This window comes from Histomonas meleagridis (assembly GCF_020186115.1).
Source record: "Histomonas meleagridis strain 2922-C6/04-10x chromosome Unknown contig_63, whole genome shotgun sequence".
Lineage (NCBI taxonomy): Eukaryota > Parabasalia > Tritrichomonadida > Dientamoebidae > Histomonas > Histomonas meleagridis.
In genome coordinates, this window is record NW_027150905.1 from 64,318 (window position 1) to 85,511 (window position 21,194).

The window sequence follows — 21,194 nt, forward strand, 5'->3', positions numbered from 1 at the left end:
AAATATAGAAATGAATTCGTGTTAGTTTCAATGGTTTCTTTAATATTAATATAACTTTGAACATTCGTAACAGATAATGTAAATGATGATGTAGATGTAATTTCTTTCGCTTGCATGAATTTATTTTTATTTTCAGACAAACATGTTGGTGAACGTGAAAACATGTTTAAGTTATTTAGGAACTGATGACTTAGTTGACTGCAGTTGCTAAAACATTTGTGGCCATAAATTACGAATTTGGAATTTATAACAACATTAATTAAAGACGGACATGATGAAAATGAATAACCTCCAATTGACTTGATATTTTCATCAATAATAACACGAGTTAAATTCGAACAAAATGAAAATGCATAATCACCAATTGAATTTACATGTGAAATATTGACTTCTACAAGTGAATCCCAGTATGAAAATTCATTGTCGTTAATTTTTTTAACATTTCGTGAAATATGGAGATATTTTGTGAATCTTTTGAATTTTGATAAATCTTTGTATTCTTTAGTTAGATGTAGAGTTTCATCAGCCTCACTCAATGTTGTTTGGTGGGAAAATAATGCAAGTATGAAGAACATGATCCAGAAATTGATTTTTATGAGGAAGAAAGAGCGTTCTTTCTCGCTAAAAACGATATGGGGTTCAAAATTCAAAAAACCGTTTTTTCAAATTGAATATTGTTGCGATGGTTATTAAATAATTGATATTTTTTGTTTTACAAATAAAAATTATATGTGTATCATAATTTATTAAAATTTTTTCGGCAGCGACCGTTTACAAATCACAAAAATAATCATTTTTATTCAATATACTAGTATACTCTAGAGTGCAACCTCAAATGTATAGGTGGATATTATTTCTATTATTTGATACATTATTTATTTTAGAATCTTCAAATGGTCATGTAGAAACTGTCGAATTTCTTCTTATAGAGAGAATTGATATCAATACTAAAAATATTTATATATTTTATTCAATATTTCAAAATTGTGTTCAAAAATTTTTCAAGATAAATTGAAAATACATTCGACACAACGCTCAGAAATGCATCTCAAAGAGGTCATATAGAAATTGTTAAATTACTTCTTAATCAAAAAGATTTTAATGTTAATGATGTTAGCTTACCTTATTTAAAATAAATTTTAATAATTTAATAAAAGAATATGTTCTATTTATATGAAAACTTTTCAATATTTTATTTAATACTCAATATTTAATATAAATATTCTTGAATATTGAAGTAGTAGTGAGCTTTTAAATATTTCCCAGCGTCACGATGTTGTAAAACAGGTGAAGTGATGCTTAACGTCCGCGCCGCAGGCTAGAAGCAAAAATGAAACAGATTAAAACTTATATAAAATCTCATATTCCTGAATAAAAAAAAAGGTTCGTTAACAAGAATAAAGGATGTGTGTATCAATATATCATAAAAATATTCAGGAAATTATTGATAATATCAATTCCGATAAAATTTATTTATGAAGTGAAGTTGCCAGAATTGAAATTTGGAAAAAAGATTTTTAACTTTTTCACTTTTGATTGACTGTTTTCTAAGGTGCCCTTGAGTTTGGCATTTGACAAGCCTTGTCTCAAAATTGAGAGGCCTACTGTCATCTGACTTTTCACATCATAAAGTATTATGTTACTTCTCTTACTTGGATTACGCGCTCTCACTAAGCCACATATATTAATAAAAGATCCAAAGCTCCGCTTTAAGCATAAGGAACACAAACCAGAATCAAATAAAATCAACTGGGGCAAAGTTTGGAAAGGCATCAAAACAGCTTTCAAAGTAATCACAACTATTGTTCAAGTCGCACTTATCTTCCTTGATGAAGATGAAAACGTATTATACATCAATGGATACAAAGTTACAGATGTTGTTGCTGGCGAAGATGGAAGACCAAAGGAAGTCACACTTGATAATGGTGTTAACAAGTTTGTTATCAGAGCTGATATCAAGGAATTAGCAACTGGTGAATTCTCATGGGCTAAATTCTGGGAAGGAATCCAAAAGCTTCTTGAATACATTTCCAAATTATTCCAAACACAAGAACTTGCTCTTGAAGATGACACAGTTACATTCGGTGACTACGAAATCACTGATGTTAAATTAAATGATGATGATGTTGCTGAATATATCACACTTGAGAACCCATCCGGCAACAAGATCACCTTCCACCTTCAAATTGGTGCTGCAAACGAAGAAAAACCAAGAACACGTTTCTCATGGAAAAGACCACACCCACACCATGGAGGTTTTGGCCATAGAAGAAACTAATCTGCTTAAGTAAATTGGCATGACTAATAACTTTTTTTTTGTAGAGAATTTTTTGAATCAATTTTGTATTTTCACATTACTTTGCGATTTTGCTGCAAGAAAAATTTTGTTAATAAATCATTTTCGACTTTAATTACAAATTGACCAATCTGATTAAAGTCTAGACAACGAATGCAAATGACCTAATTGGATACAAAAAAACTTCATGAACGACAAGTTCACTTCATAAAATTTAAGCCTAATCCTTCAGTAAACATTGGCACGACCTTTTCCATATGTTTGTGTTTTACATCTTTTTCAGATTCAAAGTAAATATTTTTATAAACTTAATTTTTTACCTCTCAGCATAGGCTCTTGCAAGATGTCTTGTAAAATCAAGCTTCACATCATTTAAAAAGATATTAACACATTTTATCAAATGATCATTACATCATTGATGATTCATTACCTTTAACAATTCATAAGAAAAACGCTTTCACTGAGTGAGTTACTTTACCGAAGTATAACGCAAATATAAAGACTTCATCAAAAAAACAATTTATTAAAATAAATCATTTTCAGTTTGTTGCGTGCGCAATTTTATCCTGCATTTGGTCTTCGGACATAAGCGTCACATAGCCGAAGTCTGGAAGCTCAATTTCGAAAGGTGAACACTTAATATGATATGCGTGGCATTCTGCAACAGTTCGCACAATTGGCGGAAGTAAATCCCCCGTCAAGTCCCTTTCGAATATTTTTTCGCATTTTTGACATCGCGTTGAATAAAAATTTTCGTACGACATCAACCAAACAATGAACTCTAAGAGTCCGCTTTGATGATACTTCTGCATGAAGTCGGGCAGCGCGCGCGAGAAGTATACAGTTAGTGCTCTATAGACCCGAAACTCACTTTGTTCGGTTGGAAATTTATTTTCTGATGTGCCATGAACAGATAAAAATAAAAGTTGATGATCAATACTAAAGATAAACCAAACGACAAAAAAAGGTGATACGCGAATGGAAAAATGTGGAAATATTTCATCATATAATATGATTTCTTGTGAAACAAGATTTGATATTTGTGGAATGAGTTCATTAAAATCAAATGTATAAATTCGTGTGGCTTTTAAAAGACGATCTGTGTTGGTTTGGAAGAAACTTTGTATGTGACGAAAGGCTGCAGCATCTTCACACTTTTGATGATTAATAGAATCAACTTCAACAGGTTTAGATGAAGAAAGCATAGAATTAAGCATTTTGGTGTGTTGAAAATCATATTCAGCTTTTTGAAAAATTGTTTGATGTTCTTCTGGAATAAATTTTCCGTTCGGATTTATTGATGATAATTCTTCTATTGCAGCCCAGGTATGGCTTTTCATTTCCATTAGCGTGTGCTGCAATGTATCTTCGAGAACCATTTCTCTTTCTGGATTCATTATAATGGAGACATGTTATGTGAAAATACCAAAATGGAAATTTAAAAAAAAAAAACGCACTATTCCCAATGCTTGAATAAAATTAAGCTAAACAAGATGCATTTTATCTAACATTTGTAATTGCTCAAAATAATTTTATCAATAAGATTGCATTCATAGTTGAACGAAAAATGTTAATTTTGTTATGTTTTCCACACACTTTTGTTGTTAATCACGAGTTCTTGTTATTTTAAGATTTAACTGAAAAGTTTACTAAATATAGATATATATTTATATTTTTATCAGCAGCATGAACCCTTTTGACTTGATTTTTTTCCTTCTTCATCTTCTATTTCAAAAGGCTTAGGCTGGGTTGTGAATTTTCCAGAAGCGTATGCATCATAAACATCGCGTGCAACCATTTGGAAAGCTTCTTCTACATTTGTATTGTTTTGTGCTGACGACTCAATGTATTTCAATCCGACGGTAGTTGCATAGTCTTGGGCTTCTTGGGTTGTAACTTTCCTTTCAGCAACTAAATCAATCTTATTTCCAATTAACAAAATTTTTACGTTTTTATCACATAGTTCTTGAGCATCGGCTATCCACTTTCCTATAGCTTCGAAAGATTCATGGTCAGTAATTGAAAAAACGATAAGAACCCCAACAGCATCTCGGTAATATGGTCTAGTGATTGACCTGTATTTTTCTTGGCCTGCAGTATCCCATATTTGGAGAACTACATCGGTGTTACGAATATTTAGGACTTTAGTCTGATAATCAACACCAATTGTAGGGGTCTTGTTATCCACAAAAGTATCCTCGCAAAGGCGATTAATTAGGGAAGTCTTACCAACGCTTGTGTTACCAATGAGAAGAAATTTAAAAGTTGGAACTGTCATCTTTAGTTTGCTTTGTTTTGAATACTTTACGGTATGAAATTGAATTTGCCAGAAAAATTTGAAAGATAAATTTTTTTAACCTCCAGTCAATCATTGAAGAGTTCAAATTTCTCCAACGGTAAAACGTTGGTATCAATTGCCTTTGAATCTCCATTTCTCCTACCATTGAAATCCAAACTTAAAGATTTTATTCATATGATTTTAGTGTAGTGCTATTTCATCAATTTAAAATTTAATTAAATTTGCAACAACAAAGAAAATGCACATATTCAAACATTTTATCGAATTTAAATTATATTATTATTTAAATTATAAATGAGCTATCAGAAGTCAATAATTTATTATTATTCGGTTTCATTTTCAGAATAACGTAAATATCACCATAAAATGATAACTTTAACTTTTTGTTTGAAATTTGATCGTTCTTCGGAAACTTGTTACATATTACTCAAATAATTTCCAAATATTTTATTGAAATATATATAAAAATAAATTTTAAATAAAACAAATAAATATTTTTAGCATTAATATCAATTCCTTGCTCAAGAAGTATTTTAACAATTTCTGTATAACTTTTAGTGGATGTTTCTGTCCGATATTTTTTAAATAATTTTCAAATATAATATTATAATATTGTCACAATAAATATTGTATAAAATAAATACCTTTCGCATTAATGTCAATTCCCCCATTTCGAAGAAGTAATTTTACTGATTCTATGCAATTAAAATTAGATGCTGATATAAGTGCTGTATAAAAATTTTATAAATATTTTCCAAATATTATTTTAGAATAAGAAATTTTTAAATTAAAAATTAAATGAGAATTTTCCCACATACCGAAAATTTCGATCCGATAGAATATTTAATTACATTAAAAACATTAATTTGAAAATGTAATGGGACATTTGCTAAAGCATCGTTTAGATGTAACTAAATAATCCTCAAATTCGATATTTAGTATGTTTCATTTTTTATTTTTTTATTTTTTAATCTTTCCTTATGATTTATTATCTAAGTTTTAAATTTCATTTGTATCGTATTCAACTTTAATATGCAATTAGTGTATGTTTAAATCTAGAATTTGTTGTTCATGGGTTAGATGTATAGATTTTAAATGAATCAAAGCTTGTGTTTTTATTCAATTAATATTGTTGTAAAACACCGATAGACAATGACATCATTCAAAATCAAAAACTAAAATATTTTTGATATATGGATAATTATAAAAAAATTCATTATGCTTCTCTCATTGATTGAGAATATATTATTTTTATATAGAAAATAATACTTCATAATCAATTTTTTTAGAATGCAATTTTCTATATAAAATTTTATTAAATAAATGTTAATACAATGTATAAAATTATAATAACAGACAGTAGGTAATTATTATATTATATTTATTTTAAATATTTATTTTAAAATATGAGATTATAAATGTGAATGAGAATAAAAGCAAAGAGCCTATTTACTTCAAATCGAATATACATTCAATATGCTGATCGGAATTATAATTTCATATATTATAAAACAGCAGAATTTCATGTTTATACCATATAACCCATTCCTCTCTCTTCCAATAAGACGTTTTGTGGCAAAGAAAGTTGATTTGGTATTTGTGACCATCTGGCGCTTGGCATGTTCACAAGACGTTGACCATCTTTTGTAAAAGCAACGATTGATGGTGTTGTTCGAGCACCTTCAGCATTTGTAAGAACCTTTGGAGTTCCACCTTCACAATTGCAACACATGTGTTGCAACCAATTGGTTGTACCAAGATCAATACCAATGATTGGAGATTCTTTAGCTTGGTTAGCAAAAAACCTTCGGAAAATAGATTTTTCGCTGGTGTGGAAAGAACCAAGCATGAAACACGACAAAAAAATTGGTCAGCTCACATCATGCATGACTTATTTAATTGAAATTAATACGATAAAATCATCCCACTAAAATGGTAAAAATAGTTCTCCCGGGAGGAATCGAACCTCCGTCCCGGGATTCAAAGTCCCATGTGCTAACCATTACACTACGGGAGAGAACCAAAAGTTTAAAAATTTATTTCATTTTATGTTCAATTTGATTTCTCTTAGTGTTCATTAGTCATGAATAGTTGATTTGAATTCTTTCTAATATTAATAAACAGAACTATTTTTTTTTTTTTTTTTTGGAAATGCTCTAATTTCAATTTCAAATGGTCCATGCAAATTTACACCAAATTTTTACTGGAATTCATCGATCATAATTCTTAAGAATTCTCATTGTTCATTCGTACTTTTTCTCAACCATTCAGATGTGAGACTTGATTCTTGTTTTGTTAAGGACAAATAAGAATGTAGAACAAATGTATCACATCGAAACTACATTCAGAGTTTTGATAAAAGTGCATTAAACCGTGCTGATTTTTTGCCACCAGCAGTTGAAGCGCAAAAATGCCACAGTTATCGTTGGAATCTATGTAAAGCTTAGAAAAATCCACTTTTTCAAAACTCTGAATTTGCCATTTATCATGCATTAACTGGTTTGAAACTTTCCGTATTTTGAGTTCACATTTTTATTTGGAAGATGGAAAATAACTATCACGAACATCAAGTTAAACTATCTAGAATCTATTTTGATAACAATGACATCCAAGAAGTATCTTCAAATCAAATTGTTATTTTTGTAAAGAATTCAACAGGAAAGATCTATCAAATTAATGTTCCACCAACTGAAATAGTCAAAAATTTAAAAGAAAAACTTGCTAAGAAAGAAGGAATTCCTGTTGAAGATCAAAAACTTATTTTTTCAGGAACAAACATGAAAGATAATCATCAATTGAGTGATTATGGTATTGAACTTGGTTCTACAATTAATTTAACTCATAGATCAAAATTCAAAATTATGACCGGATGTTTAACCAAATCTTCAAAGAAAATTAATATATATGTGAGTGATGTTGGAAATATGGAAGCCACACCAAATGAACTTGTAAGGAACTTCAAAGAAAGAATAGCACTTAAAACTCAAATCCCTGTTGAGAATCAACGACTTATACTTTTCGAAAATGAAATGGATGATTCACTCACATTGTGGGAAAATGGTGTTGAACATTGTGCCTGTGTTGTGCTTAAAAAAAGATCCAGCCCAGTACCCACGAAAAAATGTTCATCACTCAAAGATCCAATTCTCATTGGTGTTCAAACATTTAGCAAAAAGAAATTTTATTTTACTGCTACATCAAATGATACGTTTGGAAATATTAAAGAAAAAATCTTTCAACAATCAGGAATTCCAGTTGAATATCAACTTCTAATTTTTAATGGAAGATATATTTCAGATTCTATGACACTTAAAGATTCAGGTTGTACAAGTGAATTTATTTATACTTTCTATTTGGTATTTGATTTTAAAGATGGAACTCAAAAATATCCATTAGATCAATTTTATGTCAATGTTAAAATTATTGGAAAAAATCGACTTAAAATTCCAGTTACATTTTCAGAAACAATTCTATCTTTAAAAGAAAAGATTTCAAAACAAGGTCAAGTTCCAATCAATGGAACATGTAATGCTTTTTCAGACGATGTAATACTTTCTGATTTAGAAGATCCACATTTATTAGGTGAATATTTTATTAAACCAAATTCAAATATTTATTATTTTCCAAATTCATCTCAATCAAATTTAATTCGAATTAAACTTAAAACATTAACAGGAAAAATAATAGAATTAAAAGCATCTTTAAATGAATTGGTTGAAGATTTTAAAGTAAGAGTTGCTTTAGCAGAAGGAATATTTCCTATGCAACAAAGACTTATTTTTAAAGGTAAACATATGGAAGATGAAAATACACTTGAATATTATCATCTTAAAAATGATTCACTTATTCATCTTGTTCTTCGACTTTGTGGTGGAAAACCTGTAATTTATATATATCCTAAAGAAAAAATTGATGTAAATGTAAAAGTTAAAATTAAAGGTGAATTTACTTGTATTTATCCTAAATTTAATATTGATGATGGTTGGAATGTAATTGCAGATGTTAATGGGAATTTAATTTGTAAAAATGATGAAAATTTAATCCAATATGATAGTTTGTTTTGGGAATGTTTATTTGATGAAAATGATTTTAAATTTGATCAAGGTTTTGTAGTATCAAGGGAAAAAGCTGCAAAGTTTTTAGAAGAAAAGTTGTTTTATTTAGGTCTTCGTGGAAAAGAAATTACGAGTTTTATTCAATATTGGCTTCCACAAATGCAAAGAAGTAAATTTGCTAAAGTAAAGTTTTTAAGTGATGAATATGAAAATGTTGCTAAGCTTGAAGTTCTTCCAAAACCTGATTCTGTTATACGTGTTTTTATGCTAATGGAAAATATCAATCATTATATGGAATTACCTGAACAAGATTTGAATAGTTTACATAAAGAACGTAGCGGTTATTCAGTAATTGAATGGGGTGGAACGATAGCAAACGGTTACTTTTAAAAAAAATGAATGCAAACCGTCATGTAAAGTTTAAATCTTTTCATGAATAAACCCTTCTTTGCAAATTAAAAAAAATTTTTTATATCACTTCAATTGAATTTTTTCTTTTTCTCAACATATTTTCTGATTCAGAATTTTGATTTTCATGAATGAAATCAATGCTTGAATTTAACTTTTGGTATTCCTCCAAAAGATTATTTCCATAAATCTTTGAATATCAATCTGACACTTTTTGACAATTGAAAAAGTCAAGAAAATTGAATCAAAACAACCGCTTGTTACGACCGTTAATATATTTGACTTTTTATTTTAACTTTAATTAGCAACAAGAACACATATTCGTCTTCTTTACGATTAAGTCATTTCTTTGGAATTGCTTTCAGCTCGCACGAAGCAGGTTTCTTGTAAAATGTTCCTGGCATAGCAGTAAATCTTTCACACAATGCAATTTCCTTCAAAGGCGCAGGTTCCATTTTGAAGTCAAACGCTTGTTGTAGCTGCGCTTGTGTTCCCCATTTTGATGTGAACCAAATATTTCTAAGCAGTGTAATGTGGAATATATCAGTTGCTTCCAGTTTATCTATTCCATTTTCCTTTAGTTTAGCGACTAATACGTCCTGAAGTTGCTTTAAGTAAAGTTTTGTGTCGGTTCCTTTTGGTTGTGCATAAAGAACTCTTGGTGTATCAGCTCCACTAAATGCATTTATGCCCATAATTTCGAGTTTATCATCGCCTTTCCACTTGAAATGTCCAACAACGTCTTTGAGAACATTTGACGCCTTTGTAACTTCTTCAGGTGTATCTAATTTGAGCATTGCAAGTGTAAGATGAAGACGAGCAATGTTATCAAAAGCATCCTCCTTAAGAGGAGTTGAGCTATGGACAAATTGAAGAAACTTACGAACACTTTGACAAAATGCTGGATCTGTGGAACAATCAACTGCAATGAAATGCGTGTATTTTTCATCACTTTTAGCATTCTCAATGAGCCTTTGAACTTGAGCTACTGCGTTAGAAAGACATTCTTGGTCAGATGATGAAATTATGATATGTGATACACCATAATCTTCGGAAATCATGATCTTACATTGTGTGGATTGCCTTACTTGCTGAATGTTAACACGTTTCTTTCCAAAAACTTTGGGTGCTAGGATATTAGCAACATCAACTATTTGGGTAAGTTCTTTTGATTCATCTGGCACAAAAGTTATATTGCCGAATGCACCTTGATTAGCACGAAATGTCATGCCGTCAACTTCGTATAGAACAAAATCTGGTTCACCAGGGCACTGGAACATAAATTTGGTAATAGTGGTCAACCGTAAATTTTGATTCAATTACGAGGCACCCCTGTTGTAAATAAACACTTCACTTTAATTTTGGTGTTTTTTTAACCTCGCTTAATTGGTATTATAATTGGATTATAATTATTAAGAAAGCAACTCTAAGCCTAGAGTCTTTTATTATGATTTTGTGTTCATGAAGATGATTTTATATCTATATATCATTCTTTCATTATAAAATTATTTCTCACCTAAACTGCCTTATTTGGCTTTAAGAATATTTTGTGTTTACATAAGTAATAGTAAAATGGGTTTGTTTTTCATTTTTTTTTTAAATTGATAATTTGATCAAAAAAAATTCATGAACAAGTTTTCAAACAAAACAAAATTATTTAATCATAACTTTTAATATTAGGTTCAAACACAAAATATTTTTATGAGAAATTACTTTTGATCGTTGAGCAAAATGTTAAAGCCGCAGTTGTTATCACCACAGCGAACTGGAACTCTGGGCACAACACATCCTTTGGGGTGAAGTTTGCAATGAACGACGCCAAATCCTCGAAATTTGGCAAATCGCTTGCGATTGTTGTTCCAAGAAAAGTTCCGAAATTAACTTCAAAACTGAACAAGCTTGGTTTCTTCTTGAATGCCTTCAACACTCCCTTTTCGTTGTAGTGTATCATTTCATTTATTTCATTTAATGCGTCAATTGGATTTGTATAAAATGTTGAGAAAACCAAATGCATTCCTCCTCTTTTAAAGAACTCATTACTCTTAAAAACGTCGGTAACCAAAAGATTCTTTTTATCTTCTGGGATTATCTCTTCTGGTAATTCTAGGAAATTACATGTGATCTTATGAGAAATGGTACGAATCCCATCACTAGTATTAGTATAGAAATATGATGGGCTCCGACCATATGCATAAGAAAACATCGAGCGGAAGAGCATTAAAAAACAACATGAATATTGAATGGGATTCGTTATGCCAAAAAAGTGCGAAATTTTTTCAAATAGTTGGAGCAGGTCACTTGTGAACTTAGATTTCGGTTCTTCTGTGAATGTGCTGAGGATGTTATGGACGTCCTGAATAAATGGAAACGTTTTAGACATTATGAGTTGGTCGAAACGTTGTTGGATGTTGTTATTCGGAAAATAGAATGTGCTTCGATCAATTTGTTTGCTTGCATAATCGAGAATTTTGAATAGTATGTTTCGAACTTGTTCAAGTGTAGGAATTGCGGATACTCCTTTGCCATATTCTATGTTAACTTTTTTAATGTATGATTCAAGTGAGTAGTAATGAGGTGGAAGCTTCTTTTTTACATTACAATAAGTTTCCATATCAAATGAAATATCAATATGCGGTGGAATATCTGGAATTCGAAAAAATTGTATAACTTTATCTATGTCATTTATCAGTTTTATCAATATTTTCTTTTTGATTTTGTGCTGCTTAACTTTAACAAAATAACGAAAGTGGTTTAACCAAACGCATTTGTTTGCTGAATCAAGATTTGCTTTTTCAAATGGTTCTGGAGGTGGTAATTCATTGAGTTCATTTTTTGTATTTTCAAGTACTTTTGAGAAATGAAGAATTTGAGCTTGTCTATTCATTTCTAATCTTGCATTGATTTCAAAATTTTTATCTTGATCCATTGATAACCTTGTTTGTAATGTTAAGAAGTTTGTAAGCTCTTGGTTATCATAAAGCCATTGTGTGACTTCGTCTGGTAGATAATTGGAACCCATGAGCTGTTTGTGAGCAGACAGATTCTATCGTCAATATTACATCAATGAAAAAGTTTCAAAAGGATGGGGTACCCCCATTTTTTGAGCTCATGCTCTAGCACAAAATGAAAATGTTTAAACCCAAATTTTAAATCAGACAAATTCAAGAAAAATCAGAGAATGACATTTTATTTAAAAATATTGTGAAAAATTTTTCTGATTAATCCCATATTGATTCGATAATCAAAATCATCATGACATAATACAAACACTATCTTGCTATCCTCAGAGCTATGACTATTACTATTCCTGAAAGAACAAGAGCAAATATAATAATAATTGTCATTTTTTTCTGATGTTGTATTATCTTATCTGTATAATCACGTCTGCCAAGTAGCTCTTCTTCTTCACTTGGGTCATTACTAAACTCGTCGCAATTAATTAGGTCTGTAATTTTGATTTTGGTTTGTTAACGGTCGCCATAAATCCATTCAAATTCACTGTCACTTTTTTAATGGCAAAAATTGATTTTGACATTTTTTAAATTCACTTTTTGAACAATTATAACAGTTTCCGATCAAACGTAACTCAACATCATTTATGGTTAAATTTTTCCATCTTAAGAAACATCATGACATAATTCGTAATACAAACTCTGCTTTGATGTTAGAAGTTATATATCATTTTATCTTCAAAAAAAATTAGAGCGTTTGATCAAACAATCGTTAAAAACATTAACCGATAGACAAATTGAATGCTTTTCAGAAAATATTATCGTCGTATAGAAATTTTTCAGTGACTTGATTTAAAAAGGGTATTTCAATATTTCTCCAGATAAGAAATCGTCAATTAAATTATTTAGTCTTTCCTCAGACAAAAACAATTCGAACCCATTCTTGAAACCAATTCCCTCGTTTCCAAGCAAGTTCAAATAAACCGATGGGAGTCTAAACAGTAAAATTTTTTGTCTAAATCTGAACACCAAAAGTGTTCTTGAGTTATCCAGATTTATATCCATTACAATGTGCAAGTCATTTTTTGCATTTATATAATAATCGGCCAATTTACAGTCGATTAAATTTCCGTTATGGAAACTAATCAAATATTCCTTGTTAAATGTGTTGAGTATATCATATAAGTTATAAGGTTCTTTACCGAAGTGTAAGAAATTTTTCGGCAATTCGATAAATTTAAATGGATCGAATACATATTCGATTTCATTATATTTTAAGTTATATCTTTTACATAACATTTTATTCGATAATTCTAATTTCCAATCGATAAGTTCATCATCACTTTCACCTAATGCATAAAATTCTGTTAATCGTACTCGTCTTAAAAACAAAACAATTTCTTTTTCATCTTTAATTTCATTGATATATTTGTTAACAATTTCATTTATCTTTAATTCGTTTTGATTATTACATAATAATATATCAACAATAAATCGTTGGAAAACAGAAAACTTTTCGATTTTTACCATTTGATATTTGCCAAGAATTACTTTCAAGTTTAAATATAAATTCCGTACTAATAAGTAATATTTTTTAGGTTCTAAACTTAATAAATTCGATCGAAGTCGGACTTCATATAATATAATAACACCACAAAATGAATATATAATTTGATGAACATCATCGAATTGTTGTTCAAATATATTCACGGCATCAATTATATATTGTTGACTTAAGTCATTTTTGTTATCAAGTTTCGGTAAACAATTATTACGAAGATATCGATCGATTGGACATTTTAAAAATGTTAAACATTTTTGATGTATTAAATGTGTACATAAAGTATAACATTTTATATAATTCACAGTTTCTTCATATGTATCATATTGAAGAGGTATTGTAGAATTATATATGTAAAGTTGGTAACAAATAACTTCTTCACCATTATTAAGTATAGTTTTACATGAACAACATTGTTCAACATGTTGCGTTAAATCATTTTCATCGAATTCAATGTTATTACCTTCTTCGAATTGTTGGATTTTCATATTAAACTTTTGTAATATCATTGACTTTAAATCATTTGATTTATTATTTTTCGATTTCGTTTCATTAGTTTTCATATGAAAATATGAAATATTCATTTGCGAAAGTGCATTTTGTCCAATTATTCCCAAATCACTTATTAAATCAACAAATGATTTCGACGGATAATTTTGGAATTGATACTTTTGATACATTAAAGATTCGAAATCATTTGGAATTTTTGTAATTAATTCTTCGATATTATTAACGACAATTGTATCTTCTAAATTTTTACTTGTTTTAGTGTAAAATTTCGATGCTGTTAATAAAAGATTAATAATAAGTTGATTTGTTTCTTGAGAGTTTTTACATAATAATATATAATACTCAATAGCTAATAATGTTTTAGAGAATAATACTGAATGCAAATCAATTCCAAATGGTTCTTCTTTAAAAGGTTTAAAAGGCATTAATTCATTTGGATGATTCGAAATATATTTCGAATAAATCGATAAAATTTTATTCGATTCATAAACAGGTGATAATGGATCCCATAAATCTATTGATTTCAATTTAAACATTAAACCTTTTGATGAAGAAGAAGAAGTAGAAATTTTATCTAAATGACTTTTAATGATTTTTATGTTTTGTGTTTCAAAACGATTAATAACAGTATTTAATGATTCATATAATTTTGGCTTAAATAATAACTTAGATATTAATCTTTGATTAATTCTTTCTTCTTTATTTTGATTAATTTCTAATCGATCAAAGATTAATGATGAAATGAAATGTATAAAAATGAAATATTTTAAATCATTTTTATAATTATTATCTTCATCAAATATTCCAATTGTATAAGCAATTGTATTAACAATTTTTTCTTTATCTTGAATATATCCAAGACAAAATTGCATCAATAAAAATAAATGTGGAAAATTATCAACAAATTGTAACTTTTTTAATATTTGTTGATATCCAAAACAATTCCCTAATAATTTATGGGAATGAAAATCATAAGAAACTAAAACTCGTTGAAGATTTATAGATATTAATAACAATAAATTATCTGCATCATTAATATTATTCTTTAAAATTGTTTTCATATTATCCTTTTGTTGTATAAACAAAGACTTTAATAAGAAAAATGGTAAAAGATATAACGAAATTTTACATCCACTAAATATTGAACACTTTAATTCCTCATCTTTATAAGTATCTAAGAAATATCTCAAAATTATATTAAACTTATTATTAATATTTATATTTTTACATTTTCCTAGTTCTTCCGTAAGAGATGCAAAATTGTTATCGCATAAAAAATATGAAAAATATCTATATTCACTAGATTGTTGAAGTATATTTGTATATACGTTCAAGCTTTTATCAAAATGTATGTCAATAAGTTCATTTATTAAGCGTTGATAATCTGATTCAAAATACTCATTCGAAAGAATTACATTTATTAAATTATAAACATAAAAAAAATTGGAATAAAGATCCTTAATATCATATGTTGAAGATGCTAATGCGAATTGAATCTTTAAATTAGTTTTAATTATGTTCAAAAAACAATTAAACCAATCAAAATTATATTTGTCAACACATGGAATTATAACATAATCAAACTCAAATTGGAAACTTAAATCAAGCAAAGGCTTAAATTTCGATTTTTTCTTGTCAATTATAATTTCTTGATAATTACAATTTAACAAATCACAATATTTGGTGAAAAAAGCAAGGCTAAAAACAACTTTAAAGGAAGACTCAACAAAAAAATGGCTAATTAAGTTAACAAACTCTAAAATAACAGATGCGCTGGTATTAAAACATGAATCCATAAGATCAATGACAACGTTACCTTTCTCTATAGAAGAAACAAGTAAGTTTAGACATATATCTCCTGTCTCACAGAATTTACTTAGCCATTTCATTAATTGAATTGAATCATCTGGATTAGATTTGAATAAATTTGGAAGACGGGAGAATGATGAGTCAAATACTTGAGAAAGAGAAGTAGAAATTGAAGTAGGAATCTCGAATTCTTTTTGAAGATGCTGACCATGGATTTTACAAAAGCCTGAAACTTTCCATTGACTTGTATCACCGCAATCGCAATTACCTCCGCCACCAGATCTTGATACATATATTGAATGACCTTCGTGATTGCCATTTAAATAACAATTAAGACAAATACAACTATTTTTTTCTATCCCACAATCACTGCAATAAATTGCTATATGGCGTTCATTCCAATATACTTGACATTTACTAGATTCTTTTTTCTTGAGATAATCTAAAAGATCTTCAATTTTTGTAAAATTTGTTTGCTGACAAAGAATAGTTTCCCATTCTTGAATTGTTTCATTTATGCTTTGCCTTGAGTTGATAATTTTTTCTTGTTCTTCCATTTAATGAATTTGTACCCAAACCGCCCGTTTTGAGGTTTCACATTCAAAATATTTCTATTAAATTGTGACAGTTAAAAATTATTATTTTGCCATGACAAATGGAAAATTTGAAGTTGGCGTTTCAAAAATTGAGTGAAAAGTGACAAATCATATGACGTTGGTTTAAAACTCTTCTAAATTTTTTGCGTTATTGTAAAATCAATCATCATTTAAGAAGACTTACATCAGTATCTTCAATGAATCCAAAAGTATCTACATAATCTTTGAAAAATTAAAAAATTACAGAAGGATTATTAAAAATACTAAATATATAAAAAGTTTTTGAAGTTAAGAAAAATTTGACAAAAAGCATTAATGCTTTTATTAATATGAAGATTTTCATGAATAATTAATAAAACATAATTTTTTTTGATAGTTAAATAGAAAATTTTTATTAGCACAAAATGGAATTAAAACAAATTTAATATCTTATTAATTCATCGAGTTGAGACTTTGGCGTTTCTGACCAACCTTAAATTAATTTTAGTTCCAAAAATAATTTTACTCAAAAAAGAAATATGAATTTATTCTTTATCAATAATTTTTTTGATTTCATTACAAATCTCCATAAATTTTGCTTGAAAAATATCATTTTGAAACTGATTTAATTGTTGTTCGAACATTTTCTTATAAAACAATGGAAGTATCAATGGTGAGCACAAAGACTTTGGCAAACAAATTGGTGCATTCGAAATCGGAACTAATTGAAAATTCCTTGGGAAAATCGGTTCATTTGCGTCAAAATGATGCAAATTAAACGGAAACTTTGTAACTCCGATTTTAATTGCATTCAATTGTAACAGAAATGGTCGAATTTTTTCGGCGATTTTTTCATCAGAAGGAAAAGAATTTGCAAATATTGGATCAATATCTTCGAAATCGTCAGCAATTAATTTACCACCAAAAGCATAACGAATTATAAAACGTGAAATTGGGATAAATAAAGGAGAATTAGTTAACCAAGACCATATCATATGAGTACCAAATCCAGTAAAAGCTTCAATTTCATTTATAGATTTAGCTTTTTTATTCGGAATTAGAATTTTATTATTATTTGTGTCAGTTGATACAAATAAATTATTACGTAATTTATTAATAAACGTGTTTATAGGTATTAAATTTGAGTCTATTTTAATATTTTTTATATAATGATTTAATATATTTGGACAAATAAAACGAAACAAATTATAAAATTCTCGATAAAACTTAGTAATATCATAAACATTTATTACTTTAGCAAATAAATTCCTTACGTTATCATATTTAACATCAATAAAATCTAAAGGATTTCCTAATTTTAATTTCATTGGATATAAAAACGAATTTAAAATAGAGAATGAATCATTTGATGGGATATTAATGTTTAAAGATTTATCTTTGTTTAATATATAATAATATTGTATTAGAAATCGAATTGATTTAGGTGATATATTGAAAAATTTATGTAAAAGTTTGTCTTCAAATATTAATGAAGAAGGAATTTTAAATTGTTTTAATAAACAAGAAATATAATATATATGTGAGTTAGATTCTATTGTAAGATTTTCTTTTAACTGTTTGAATATGTTATTAATTTCACTGGTGATTTTATTAATCGGATATATTTTTAATGAGTTTTGTATGACAATAATTGGACTTAATGGAATTATATTGTTTTGGAATGTTAAAGTTATAGAATTGGATTCGATTTTTATGAACTTTTCTTGAATTTCTTTGTTGTTTACGGAGATAAAACCTTGTGGAAAATCTTTCACATAAATATGATAACTTTCAGCTTTCATGTTTGAGAATTTCAATTCGCCATTTTGATTTTCAGGTTGAACGACAAAAATTTTTCCGGAAATTTGTTTATAAATGTTATTAACTACAAAAGAAGTTATAATTGGTAATTTTAACTCATTAATTTTACCTAAAAAATTTATTTTATTTTGATTTGGATTAATTAATTGTAAACAAAGATTTTTCGCGTATTTATATAAATAACTATTTTTATCATATGATAAAAGTATTTCAATTAAATCAATGAAATTATTTTTTATTATAGTTAAATCATTGGTTATATTACAATAACAATAAATCGAAAATGTTAGAATAGAAATACATAAAATATAATTTGAAATTTGATTAATTAAATTTATTGAGAAAAATTTAATATAATTTTTCATTTGTATTTTTGTTATTATATTATTTGATGTTATTTTACAATACCAATCAGAATAAACATAAGGAAACAGTATAATTTCATTATTTATTATATGTTTATATAAAGGTATTAATATAAATTGATGTAAATCATTTTGTAAATTTTCATTTTTTGTTATAATAATTTCATCAATCAAAAAATTAATAAATTGTATTGTAAATTCGAAATTGTTTTCATATAAATATATGGATGCAATTTTAAGTGATAAATAATCGTTGTTTGCAATATTCTTTAATGTTATTATATCGCCAGTAAAAGTAAATTGGAAATTATTTTTATTAATGTAGAAATTCGAATTTTCAGAATCAAAAATTTGTATTTTTGATTCAATATGTGAAATTTCATTAACTTTTATATAAATATAATCAGAAAAAGGTCTTTCAATATCAATAGAAGAATTTGACTTTAAAGAAGGAATTATTACATTATTTTCGAATTCGATTTTAGGGTTTATTAAAGAGTTTATTGATAATTCGATAAGTTTTTTAAATAAGGAATTTACTTTTATTAAATTTTTAGCAAAAAGTTTAATTTCTTGCGAATAATTACCATTCATTGTTTGATTACTTTTATATATATAAAATATTTTTGGGATTGTTTCGATTAAATAAGATAAATTTTTAATTTCATTTTGATCTAAATCATTAATTATTTTGGTAATTAATAATAATGAATTTGATTTATCAGAAAAAGAATTAATAAAATTAGTTTTAATTGACTCAACAAATAATTTATTTGAAGTTTCATTAAATAAATTCACATTTAAGAATTGTGGAATTGTTCTTTGTATTCTATTTAATGCTTGATTAAATATTAAAATCGATTTTAAATATTTTATTAATGTATCAGAACTTGAAATTTTTTGTGGATATATATTAATATTAAACTTTATTAAGCTCAAATCAAATAATTTTTTGTTTTCAATGATTTTATCGAATGATAAACGAAACAATTTCAAAAATCCTTGTGAATTAAATGAATCCAAATCAATTATCTCATTAAAAAACGAAATAGTTTCAAGTGAATTATTTATATTATTCCAATTAATATCAAATCTTTCGATTGAAGTAACATTAATCTTATTATTAAAGTCATATAAAAATGGAAAATCGCCAATATTAATTTTAATATTCTTTAAGTTTAATGGTTTTAATATTATTGAAATATAATCTTGAAAAGTTACTTTTCTAATTGATTCCTTTATAATTAAACCATTTTTAGTTATAAATACAAACTTTTCATTAAATGAAATATAAATACCTAAAATTATTTGATCTTTAAATGTATTACATTTAAAGTTATATAATATACAATTAGTATCAATACTATTTATTATATTAATCACTAAACTTCCTGAATCAATAATCATTTCGAAATATAAAAATTTGTTTTTATTCACATTAATTACTGGTAAAAAATGATATTCATTTGCCGAATAATTATTTTGCTTGAATTTTCGTATTGAATAAATTTTATTATCAATTAATAAATGTGAAAAATTCGAATTGTTTTGATTTAATAAGAATAAAGGTAATTTAGTTTTAATGATTAATGGTGGATTCCTTGATAATATGAAAGGAATTATTTCACCAAAAATGGAAAAGTTTGTTTTCAAAAAATATATTTTATTACCTGTTTTTATAAATGATTGATTAAGTTTCTTAATATAACCTAAAGTTATGATTCCATTTTTTATTGGAATTTTCTTGTTTTCATATTTAAAACTACATGTGTTATCAAGTTGAATAAAATATGTATTACAACTTGACTTTTGTATAAATCCTATTAAAGAATTTGGCTCTGGTTTAAATGTTAAAATATTATCATTTAAAAGATAAATTTTCTTTTTAGTTTTTTGTCCAATAAATTTCCCATCGAAAATTAAATTTATAAAATTTTGTTTTATTTTAATTTTTGGGATTTTATGTATATTAATATTATTATTAATACTTAATTCAACTAATGCAAATTCAGCTATTTTAGAATATGGTCCATTTAATGAATCTTTTACTACTTCAATTAAGTTATTTGATTGAGAAGGTATAAAATCGGGTAAAATTGGTACGAATTGCGTATTATAATATTTCATATGTATACTATTTAATGAAGGCAAATGAAATTTAATTCCATATTTTGTAATGAAATAATAATTATAATAATCAATTCCAATAATTCGATATGTTTCATTATCATTCATAATTTGAATCGATTGATATAAATGAAATGGCATAAATCTTTGTGATAATATTAATAACGCTCCAAGTGTTTCATTTGTTTGATTTTTAATATATTTTGTTAATTCTGTTAATGAGTTTGGTTGAATTAATAGACGTAATATATATGATTTAATAATTGAGATTGACATAAAATTCATTTTCTTATCGTTTTTGTTTTGGATTTCTTCTAAATAATCATTTCCAATTAAATTTAATGCGTTTTCGATTCCAATTAACTCTTTAACATTAGCTTTTAATTCAAAGTAATCAATGATTTGTAATATATGTAA

The 21,194-nt window shown here is 26.9% G+C and overlaps 6 protein-coding genes across 6 annotated transcripts; 1 reads left to right on the plus strand and 5 right to left on the minus strand.

Annotated features, from left to right (window-relative positions):
* Nucleotides 1-1,636: 1,636 nt before the first annotated feature.
* On the plus strand, nt 1,637-2,278 carry GO595_008242 (uncharacterized protein; the record flags this gene model as incomplete). Its single annotated transcript, XM_067921795.1, has 1 exon — nt 1,637-2,278. One exon carries the CDS (start codon nt 1,637-1,639, stop codon nt 2,276-2,278), a length of 642 nt encoding a protein of 213 aa, XP_067771583.1.
* A 557-nt stretch (nt 2,279-2,835) lies between these two features.
* On the minus strand, nt 2,836-3,675 carry GO595_008243 (mediator of RNA polymerase II transcription subunit 27; the record flags this gene model as incomplete). The annotated part of the gene is made up of 1 exon (XM_067921796.1): nt 2,836-3,675. The coding sequence occupies one exon, from the start codon at nt 3,673-3,675 to the stop codon at nt 2,836-2,838; it is 840 nt and encodes a 279-aa protein (XP_067771584.1).
* A 299-nt stretch (nt 3,676-3,974) lies between these two features.
* Nucleotides 3,975-4,574, minus strand: GO595_008244 (small GTP-binding protein; the record flags this gene model as incomplete). The annotated part of the gene is made up of 1 exon (XM_067921797.1): nt 3,975-4,574. The coding sequence occupies one exon, from the start codon at nt 4,572-4,574 to the stop codon at nt 3,975-3,977; it is 600 nt and encodes a 199-aa protein (XP_067771585.1).
* A 1,549-nt stretch (nt 4,575-6,123) lies between these two features.
* GO595_008245 (chaperone DnaK) lies at nt 6,124-6,444 on the minus strand (the record flags this gene model as incomplete). Its single annotated transcript, XM_067921798.1, has 1 exon — nt 6,124-6,444. The coding sequence occupies one exon, from the start codon at nt 6,442-6,444 to the stop codon at nt 6,124-6,126; it is 321 nt and encodes a 106-aa protein (XP_067771586.1).
* A 2,955-nt stretch (nt 6,445-9,399) lies between these two features.
* Nucleotides 9,400-10,338, minus strand: GO595_008246 (activating signal cointegrator 1 complex subunit 1; the record flags this gene model as incomplete). The annotated part of the gene is made up of 1 exon (XM_067921799.1): nt 9,400-10,338. One exon carries the CDS (start codon nt 10,336-10,338, stop codon nt 9,400-9,402), a length of 939 nt encoding a protein of 312 aa, XP_067771587.1.
* A 419-nt stretch (nt 10,339-10,757) lies between these two features.
* GO595_008247 (uncharacterized protein) lies at nt 10,758-12,077 on the minus strand (the record flags this gene model as incomplete). Its single annotated transcript, XM_067921800.1, has 1 exon — nt 10,758-12,077. One exon carries the CDS (start codon nt 12,075-12,077, stop codon nt 10,758-10,760), a length of 1,320 nt encoding a protein of 439 aa, XP_067771588.1.
* Between the last annotated feature and the right edge of the window lie 9,117 nt (nt 12,078-21,194).